Source organism: Apaloderma vittatum, unplaced genomic scaffold, assembly GCF_000703405.1.
Source record: "Apaloderma vittatum isolate BGI_N311 unplaced genomic scaffold, ASM70340v1 scaffold7659, whole genome shotgun sequence".
Lineage (NCBI taxonomy): Eukaryota > Metazoa > Chordata > Aves > Trogoniformes > Trogonidae > Apaloderma > Apaloderma vittatum.
Window position 1 is genome coordinate 20114 of NW_009735728.1, and position 10731 is coordinate 30844.

Sequence of the window (10731 nt, forward strand, 5' to 3'; positions counted from 1 at the left end):
TAGGAGCAGACAGGTCAGGCTGCACCATCAGAACGCCTATCAGGACATCATTTATCAGGAAGGAACCCAGGAAGAAGGATCTTGAAGCTCATTCATAATTTTAAATCCAATACATACTTCTAGTCTGGGAAAGAACTGAACCATGAAATCTATGCTTTTCCAGGTTGCAAAGTAAAGTTAACTGTATATAGAAAGGAAGTTAATTGTGTGATTGTATTTTGGCCTGAAATCCTGTGCTGAGTCACAGTTTGATGTTTTAAGAGTACAGGTGGTGGTTAATTTTCCTTTATAAGGCCAAGTCACACCAGAGAGTTGTTATAAAATGGCATTTGTAGTTCAAAAAGCCACAAACATGTATTAATATGTTTCAATTTTTTTTAAAAAAGAAACTTTGTGGTGCAAATTTTGAAAAGGCAGCTTGCATCTGAAACAGCAGGAAAAAGTTGATGCTAATATTGGCTTCAAAGTGCTTCCACTCAGCTCTTATAGCCAGGCTAGTTCTTGATTATGGTTCTTGGTTGAGGGAGTATAGATAAATATTACAAGAGGTAATTACTATTTTACAGGAGTTTCATGGTAAATGCTGAGGAAATTTTGTAAAATGTGTATCTGAAATACTTAGCTACAAAGAGCTATAGCACAGGCTCGATTATGTCAAAAAGGAGATGTTTTGTACTGAAAAGCATAGACTCATCATTTTGTAACATACAACTTTGCGACATGTAGCTGCTCAGAAAGTGTGTGGCAAATCAGCAATTACAGCTTGTCTGAAACTTTACTGAGTATTAAAGTAAATGTTTTAGAGCTGGGCCTGTGCTGCAGACACAACCTTTGAGGCAGAGTTTGGAACTTCCCTCAAACTCTTCTTTTGAGGTCTAATTTGGTCTGCTTCTTACACTGAGCTAAGCAGGAGGTTCAGATAAAAACTCAAAGTCTGCTGCAGCCTATATGAGACAGACGAGGGATGTAGGTTTTCATCCTAGACATACAGTACCAGCAACAGATTTGCTAGGATGTGCCATAGCCAAAAGGCATCTCTTCCAGCGCTCGGAAATGGCATGCTTTGGACAGTAGTTTAAATATTTAATTTTATTCTGTGTCAGTACAAATCACCCTTCTTTTCTGCAGAATGGAGGGCCATGCTAGCAGTTTACTATACCTTTACTCTCCAAAAAATCCCTAACCAAAACACTTCCCTAAAATCAACTATTTAATGCAGTCCCTTTGCCAGCCCATTGCTGTGGGAACTCAGTCTTTCATTTATGAAGCCAGACAGATTCTTGTCTTGCGTGTGAGTCTGAAATTCTAGGTAAGTACCTAGGCTTTTTTTAAAAGTTGTGACTTTTCCTTTTTTAGTGTGAATTCGGCCTTGTAAATGATATGACCATTCAACAGTACCTCGCTGATACTTTTACATTTTAGTCTTTGAAATGCGTCAACAGTGACTGTAGATGTTCTGTCAAGGTTACCAAGAATCAGTTTGGAGTTTGAGTTAGACAAATGCAAGTTAAGGAAAGTTAATTAATTAAAATTTGGGAAATACTATGCAAGAATCTTTTTCAAAGGAGACTCATGTCTTTAATTTCTACAGCTCTATACCCCAAGAGTCCATGGCCACCATTGCAGCTAAAGGACTGCTGTGGCTCATTCTGGTTTTAGGATAAAATTAGATCAGTTTATCAAAATACTTGCCACACTGAAGTAAAAAAAAAAAGTCCATTGACTTCAATGGAGTCAGTTTACAGAATAGCCAGAATTTCATTGTACATACTTGGTAATTAAGATTTACAAATATTTTACAAATTTTGATGGTACTTTATAACATCTAAGGCATAATTACCAGGCTGGAATATTCATGGTTAGTCTTGGATAAAATTCCTTCTCATTTGTATTTATGTGTCTTGTCTCTTTTTTGTGTAGGTCAATCTTGTGTCTACTGAAATCACTGCCAAAATGTCCAGTATTTTCAAGAGATCATAATCAAACATTTAGTGAATAAAATACAGTGAATATAATATTTACAATTTTTAAATAAAAATGTAAATAAGAACAAGAAAAAATAGCAAGGCAGCAAAATGTGATTATTGTAATCTATAACAAATATAAATGGGAAAGAGGTACTAAGAAATTGTTTCTGAGTTACGTTGTATGTAAACTGTAATTCGTGTTACATTGGCTGAAACGATGTCTATTTTCACTGTTTATTAAACAATTTGCTTCTGGAACTCACAATTAGTCTGAGAGTTTCAAATACAGTCCTATGCTAATTTGCATTATGGGAAAAAAAAAAGCTTGTTTCATCTGTGTCTGCAAACCAAAGGGACTTAAACACTTGTATTTAATTCAGGTCAGTATTTTCTTTGGAAAATTAGAAGTTGTGCTAAGACTGAACGTCAGCAATAAAATGCTTTCATTTCAAAACATCTTAAAAATCTGTTTACAATGATGTGCATAATAATCTCAAAGTTACAGTATTAATGAAACTGAAGTAGTATTAATTTTAAAAAATACAATGTTGCAAGTTTTTAATTTCATTAAAAGGCAACTTCCTAATCCTAAATTATTTTAATCTGTGTTATTAAGTATATGTTATTTCATCACTGGAGTTGTTTCCTTTTGTTATTTTTACTTATACTGAGAGAATTATTGTTTATTTTGAAGTATACAATTTAAAAAATATTGTTTATTTTAATCAGGATTCAAGTTTGGATAGCTAAATAATGGTAAGTCTACACTACCTTTATTCTCTGTCATTACTGAGTTCTTCAAATATGCTACAGAAAACTCTGAGACAAACTCAGATTTGAGGGGATTTCTTAGCTTTTTAGAACAAGATGTTCTAAAATTATAATAGACAGTTTTCTGAAAATCCATAGTTGGTTTCCTATACTGGCGTAGTATAGGATTTTCTCTGCATAACCACTTCATCACTTGTGTGTAGTAAATTTTGTCATGTCAACGTTATTGAATGATAACTTTGACTTTATAAATCATGTTACACAAGTGATATGTGCCTTTGTATTACGTACTATAAAACACTCCAATAGCAGTAACACCCTTTTTGTAAACTTCTACAGATTAAGGAAATGAACCTTGAAACATTCACATGAGTGACTGATGTTGCCTGTTTGAGTTGTCCCACTGACCTCAGAGAGACTTCTCAAAGGACTGAGAACTTTCTCATAATAGCAAACGATGATGGTAATACCTCAGTGCTTGCAAAATACGTATTCCAGGAGGATGTATATTCCATACAACCAGTGTATTTATTTTTGACTTTCCGACTGATAATGTTGAAAGAACCAGCCTCATCTTTTCTGTCTCCTCACAAAAAATGTTCTTGCAGAGTTTTCCTGACCAAGACGTACTGGGCCAGGCTTTTGAAGATGCACTAGAAGTCCTGCAGCAGCACTCTGACAGAGAAATGCAGTATTCACCAGGTAAAATAAAAGACCATTATTCCCTTTCATTTAGCACCTTGTATTTTTACAGTACATCCTGAACCATGTAGGTGGGAGAGTAATTTCTCTCATGTAGGTGGTATGTTGGAAGAATGGGAAGGGGGAAGAATATTTGAAGGGTTTCCACTCCTCCATTAGTACGGCTCATCGTGGTGTGCATCTTCCATGTCACAGCCCAGGGAAAATGTTGGACAGTTCCCCTCTACCTTCGCCTAAGTAGTAGCCTAGGTTCACTGAGCTCGGATTTCCTATAATCAGAGGATATATGATTGCAGTGCAACAGCCATTTTCCAGTTTTAATCTGTTATGTTGTGAATAAACTCATATAACAACAAATTCCAGGGAAAAAAGAAAGGGCCAAGAATCTGAGAGGTGAAATTAAATTCCACAATCGCTTTTTTTTACATTAAAATAGAAATTTTCTATACTGTTATGCAGAAATGATAGTTTGAGTCTAGCTAATTAATAGGAAAGTGTTTTTCTGGGCTTTGAGAGTTCTATACTGTACAAAACTTAAAATACAGACAAGCTGTAAATTGTTTCATTTCAGGAAAGATTTTGGCAATTAAATTGCTGCAAAATTTAAAATCTCTGTTTGGTACTTTTACATTGTAAATAGAAGTGGAAGAAAAGGAAACTATGAGGCTACATCACAAATCCTCTAAGTCCAGAACAAAATATCTGCTGTGTGGAATGCATTTCATAGGAAGAAGTTTATTTACATATTATCTATTATGTACTGAAATGTAAATAAGACCAATTGGGCCATATCTTCAGCTGTTGTTAGTATATTTCTGGCTCTTCTGCTGAAGGACCCACTGTATATAATTACTTGCAATGTTCTTTCCTGTATCTACTGTTAGGGCCAATGAAGAGAGGTATTAAAAACTTGCAACTCAGTGTTTAGTGTATTCCACAACTGCACCCACATTTCTCCTTGCAAGAGACGTAGCCTCCAAATTCTTCTTCTGACCACCTGCAGCATGTCACTTATTCCAAGTGCCTTAGTCTGGTGTTCTCCTCTGCTTCTTTTAAACATCCTAAAGTCTTGAGTTCCTTCCATGTCATTCTTTCAGGCAATGCAGATGCTCTGATGCTCCTTCACTTCATTCTCCATTGGAGACTTTGACTTGCATAGTACTAATAGCCTGCAGAACTGTGTGACATTTCCTCTTCTTTCCTCGTATGTGTATTATAGTAGTTTGCAGTTATCCCATTCATTATGTTTGGTAATCTGTTTGGCCCTCCTTTTTCTGTTAACCAAACTATTTCATGTTAATTTTATCTTAACAAATATTGCTTTCCATCATGAAGGCAAACAAAACCAGCTCAAAAGTGGTAACAGTACAGATTACGTTGGATAACTTGCTGACCTGATGCATCTTGGCTCTAGAGACTTTATTACCTAGAAGGAAGCCATAAAATAAATGTTTTTTGACAGACTCAGTAGAATGTTAAATTGTTTGCCATTGTAGTTTTTTCCTTCTCCCCCTTTTATTCATGCAATTTTTGCTCCATCCTCCCAATTCTCAGGTTATAAAAACTGCTTGACTGTGATCAACCATCACCACACCCTCCGATCAAGTCCCAGCTACTCTGCAACACCATCTACAGAGGACCAAGGGTATAGCTGGAGAAATGTTATTGTAAGTGAACAGGTTATTAAGAAGAGAGTTGACCATAAATGGAATATTGGCTGCCCATTCATGATTTCTAATACAAATCTTTATGCTACGAAATTCATATGCTAAGAAATTTGGTCTGACCAGGCATGATTCAGATGAAACTGCCTTGGGAAATGTTTGTAAAACATGTTTAGTAGTCTCTTTTTAAGGGGCCATATTAGCTGTTTGCCTCTGATGATCTTCTGTGGTTTATCACAAAACTAACAAACCAGTCTTCTAGTACAATAGAGAAAAGGGTTTCTCTCTATTACCTGGGAGCATGCAGAGAACAATGATTTCCAATTTCCATGTACTTCCTGCTGCTATGAGAAAGTACTGCACCTTTGATTTCTTCAGTAGCAGTTTGCTTTAAGGGTGCTGGAAAGACTGGCATTATTTGGATTCTGAGCTCAGCCAGCAGAGCTCATATTAATTCCTAAAAACCACTGGGAGTGTGGCCTTCAGCAGTGGTGGAAAATTAATATTGCATGGGAGATGATTTCAGACAAATAGCCCATTTTCCACCAGCAGATAAGCAGCGACAGCCACTACAGAGTCTGTCGGGGCCAGTCCCAGGCAGCCCTTGTCCTGGAAATGGAGTCCACTTCTGCTTCCAGCGGAAGGGTTAAAGGTCCAGAGTAAGGCAATTACTCTGTTTTCCCTCTTATTTTCTCCTTGGGTGGGCAGTCCTTCCCACTCGACATAAATTAGTGCTGCTTGTTACTGGGACAGTACACTGCATACTTTCGTGGCTGAGAAAAGTCTTCCATGGGTGAGGTGGTGTAAGGCTGTATTTTGAAGACTTGAAGAAATTAATTACTACAAGTTCCTTTTTCCTCAGAGAGTGTACTCTGTTAGTAACTCTGCGTTGTCTTAATTCTTGAAGAACAGTGCAGCAGATTTTTATGCAGACGAGACTGTCTACCACATGCTGCAGAATACTCCAGAAAGCCAAGTGATGCATGCTGCTGCTGGCCAGCCAAAAGCAGGAAAAGGTGTGTAGAAAGAATATATCTTGATGTATACATTACGTTACTTTTAAAAAATCTCTTAGCAAATCATGCTTTTTCTATCTCCTGATTTTTATATTTTTTTTTATCTTCTAACCGGAAAACATAAGTTAACATTTAATAGAAACTAGAATACAACTCCTACTGTTCAACTCCTGTCTGCTGAATCTCATAAGGTAGAATAAATCTGTTATTGTCTTATTCTGCCCTCTCGTTTAGTACATGGAAAAACAAACCAGAGGTGTATTTCACTCGAAATCATCTAGGATTAAGCCTGATACCAAGAAGTAAATGTAGCCATCAAGAACATCTTTATCCACTTCAATAACTTGTTTTATTTCATTTGGTCCAACAAAGACCAGTTTTCTTGACGATCTTTTACATACATGAATGTTTTAGCAGCTGATTTTATGCCTTTCTCTGTTTACTTTTCAAATTACCACTTAGCTTTTGTCAATTCCAGTGTGAATTTTTATAGCTATTTTTGTGTTCCTTTTGGTTAACTTTGCTGGAGATTATGTCTATTTTGCAAAGAATAGGTTGGATGACATTAGTCATTACAGTACCTCACTCATTTATTGCATTCACCCTTTGTTTTTTGGTTTTTGTTTGGGACTCATCATCCTTTCTATGACTATACTAGATGAGATTTCCACAGCTTCCACTCTGAGCTGTTGTGCCTACATTCAGCTGTGGAGTCTTTCTGAGTAGCTTCCTGGTTTTGCTGGTTTTTGAAATCCCCTTCTCTTAACTTTAACCACATGGTGTCAGTTTTTGGTATCATCTCTTCCCATTCATGCTGAACACTGTGGTTTCTGTTGCTCAATAGCTACTACTACTACTACTACAAATTCCTTGGGATGATGGGAAGAGCAGCTTCTCCTTTGAGGTTCTGTACTTCTAGTACTTGAAATTCACCATTGCAAATGAAAACCTTTCTATCCAGAAATGTTGCTTTTTAAAGTTTTAAACAATGTTACTCTGGGGAATTCTAGATGTCAGTATCTGAATTCACCTTCAGTTGTTACTGCTCTTTTAGAATTATTTCATATTTCATTTTTTTTAACATTTTATCAATCTTCTTTTCCAGAGGACCATACTGCATAAATTTTCAGCATGACTGACTATACTTTTGAGGATTTTCTGTGTCCTTTTATGGGTTTCTTTGTGCCCATGGTGATGTTCCTGCCGAAAGCTGTCATTTGGAAAATTATTTCCAGTATGCCTAAATAAATTTAGTCCACTTGGCTTCTTATTGAGACATGAGAGATTTTCTGTACATTAGCAAGTAATGTGTCCCTTTAGAATAGATCTATAGATGAAACAACCAGAACTGACCCAAAGTCTGTGTTTAAAGTGTTTCATAGGAGTTTATTTAGGGCAATCTTTAGGCTGACTGCAAGCTCTGAAGACTGCAGTGACTCAGACGTGCTTCTGGAAAGCATCTTTGAGTTAGGTTACTCTAGAAGGAGTCCAGTTCGTGCACATCAAGGCCATTCCATGATCTGAACTAAAGCTCATTGAGAGGAGACAATCAAGAGAGGTACTTAGAAGTGCGTCTGAATTAGGCACACCCAGGAAAAATTAGGCTACTTCAGGACAATTCAGCACAGAAATCTAATGCAGACACTCTGAAAAACCTTCTGGAGGAACCTGCCTCTCTCCAGTGACCACATATGAAACCTGCAGACACTAGCCTGCTAGCTGAGACTGATGTTTAGAGCCTGGTAATGAACACCACTACCTTACGCAATGACACGCAGTACAAAGATCTGCGAAATAACCCTAGCTCAAGCTGGTGCACCCACATTGTGTAGCACTTTGGAAATAACAGCTGAGCTCCGGAAACGTAGCTGTATTAACATGTAAGATCGAATAAGCCCTCTTAAACTAAGAAATCAACTATAGGCAATGCATCTAGAAATAAAAGCTTGGGCAGAAAAGACAGCTGAACTAAGAGGACAGACAGCATGAAATCAGATGCTATTCCAGACAGGGCTACACTATAATTTTCCATCAGAGACTCAGTCTGCTGTAGCCTGTAGATTTTCCCCTGATCTTATTTGCTCTACTATAGGTTCATAGGTTTATAGATTTATAGAATAATTCAGGTTGGAGGGGACCTAAGGAAGTCATCTATTAAGAAGTGTTCACTGAGATCAGGCCATGTCCTTCACCAGTTTGTTTTTAAGCTGCTTATCTTGGTGACACTGTATGTATTTCTAGCTGAATATGTACTTCTTGTCAGAGGCCAATTTTTATTTAGATAATGAAACTTTATTAATTTTTTGGAAAGTACCTCTGATTTCAGGCTCTTCTTCTTCCTAGTCTGTCACTTCTCTCCTCTTTACTTAACATCCAGATGTAGAATTACTGTCACCCTTAACAGATGTCTTGGCTTGACCTCTGTTCCTTAGCAACTGTCACTTTTCCCCCATTCCTAGTTTAAAATAGCCATGCAAGATAAGACTTCATGAACTTTAGGTGAAGCTGCTTGTTTCCACTTTGGTTAAAGTGGAAGCTGCTCTTCTGCATAGACTCTTCTTTCTGCAAAATGTTCCTCTTTGTCTCATAATCTTAAATTCTTCCTCCTTACAGCAGCTTCTTGGTCACTCTTGGCTTTGTGAAGGGAACAAGAAGTCCTTCAGAGAGATGGGGGGGGCGGTCCACAAGACCTAAGTGAAACTAAATAAGCCTTACTAGTAAACTTGAGTTTGAGAGGTGAGCCTGTGGGGAGAAGCACTTAGTTAACTGACAAATATCACAGTACTGAGCTTGCTTTATTGTGCATGAAAATGCAAGCTGACACTTCTATACGTTTTCAGAAAACTATAGGTTACCAGAAGGTCTAGCTCCTTATTGACTGGATGTGGCTTATGATTCAAAACTATCTTACTCTTCTCACTCACCCAATCACCCTTTCTTATAGCATTCCTAAAACACTCCTGAGATGAAACCGAGTTATCTGAAAATCTTAGGGGTTTGATTAAGCAGGGAAAGCATTTATTAAAAAAATATTCATATTGGCTCTCCAGAACCTCTTTCCTTCACTGCCCGAGGATGTGATTTCCTGCAGTAGGTTCCTTGACTGTACACCTGCACAGCATGTGTCCGAAGGCTGGTGAAGGTGGCTTCTGAAACCTACCGCACTGTGCAGTCACCACATATTTGTCATGATCCACAAATAACCTGCTCTCCAAACTCTAATGACCAAATCCCTTTGTGTCACCACAGATCTATGCATGATTCAGAGCTACCATCCCATTTGCTGTTGCTGGTCTTCCACTGAACAGTTTATATTGATGTTTTAATTTGTGACAAGGTATTAGGTTCACCTACACCTGTGAGATCCTTTCCACAAAAAGACCACTGCTCATCTTTTAAAACACATATGAATTCTGTTCTGACCTTTTGTACTTTATTTCTTAATAGGTAGAAAAAAACTTCGACTGTTTGAGTACCTCCATGAGTCTCTGTATGATCCAGCTATGGCAAACTGCATCCAATGGGTTGATAAGCCAAATGGTGTCTTCCAGTTTGTCTCCAAAAACAAGGAGAAACTTGCAGAGCTGTGGGGAGAAAGAAAGGGAAACCGCAAGATCATGACTTATCAGAAAATGGCCAGAGCACTGAGGAATTATGGAAGAACAGGTGAAATCATTAAAATTCGAAGGAAGCTGACATACCAGTTCAGTGCTGTTGTTCTCCAGAGACTTGCTCCGTCTTATTTCTTGGGGAAAGAAACAGTTTATCATCCCTACATTCAGTCTAATCAAGAATATCAGTGCACAGACGACTGGATGAGTTACAATAATTACATGTATAACAGTGGTTATGCATTACATCATGCTAACAGCTAGGCATAGCTTTCACATAACCAGGTCTTTGTTAGCTGGTAATACTTTCCAACACAGGAACTCCTCTCTGTACATAGCTTTTCCATTAAGATATCATGCAAAAACCTGAAGAGAAGGGTTTTAAAAATTATAGCGGCCTAATTTTGTTCCTTTTGAATGTACTGATAAATGGTCATTGACCATTGAAGAAAACCAGCAGCTGTAGGGCATGTTCTATTCTCCATGATGTTAATCACAGCAATTACTTCAGATTCAAGCTGGTATATCCAAGATCAGGATCAAGGCTTATGTCTGTTAGTGGACATCAAAGATCCCATCCTGACAACACTTACTGGTAATTTCATGCACATCCCAAACATTTCCAATTGGAGTTTAGTGCGCATGCGCTCCCTATCAGTTGGGTGTATGTGAATTACGAAGAGATTTGCCAACTGCATGAAGCTACTGACTGCTTTTTCTGTCAATCCTCTTTATTAAGAGACAATTTCTCAGTGAATGCCTGGCTGAATGATGAAGTCCACATGAAGGTGCACCTGTTGGCCAAGCTGTTAATCCTTAATCACTTAAATTAACATTTCTTAGCACAGATCCTGACATATGGTACTAGCATTGCCAGGTGCACATTTCACTGTTGGCAGTAGATTCATTGGGAAAATGACCATACCATGAGAGGGTTAGTAAAGGATTAGGCTTTTCATGAAGTTATTTACAGTTCTTCCTCCACTAATACGAGAAGCTG

At 37.6% G+C, this 10731-nt stretch overlaps 1 protein-coding gene across 1 annotated transcript; it reads left to right on the forward strand.

The window, feature by feature from the left end:
- Positions 1-1237: 1237 nt before the first annotated feature.
- On the forward strand, positions 1238-10100 carry SPIC (Spi-C transcription factor (Spi-1/PU.1 related)). The gene is made up of 6 exons (XM_009876685.1): positions 1238-1309; positions 2697-2723; positions 3347-3440; positions 4995-5107; positions 6012-6120; positions 9568-10100. Exons 2-6 carry the CDS (start codon positions 2721-2723, stop codon positions 9993-9995), a joined length of 747 nt encoding a protein of 248 aa, XP_009874987.1. The 5' UTR covers positions 1238-1309; positions 2697-2720; the 3' UTR covers positions 9996-10100.
- The last annotated feature ends 631 nt before the right edge of the window (positions 10101-10731 follow it).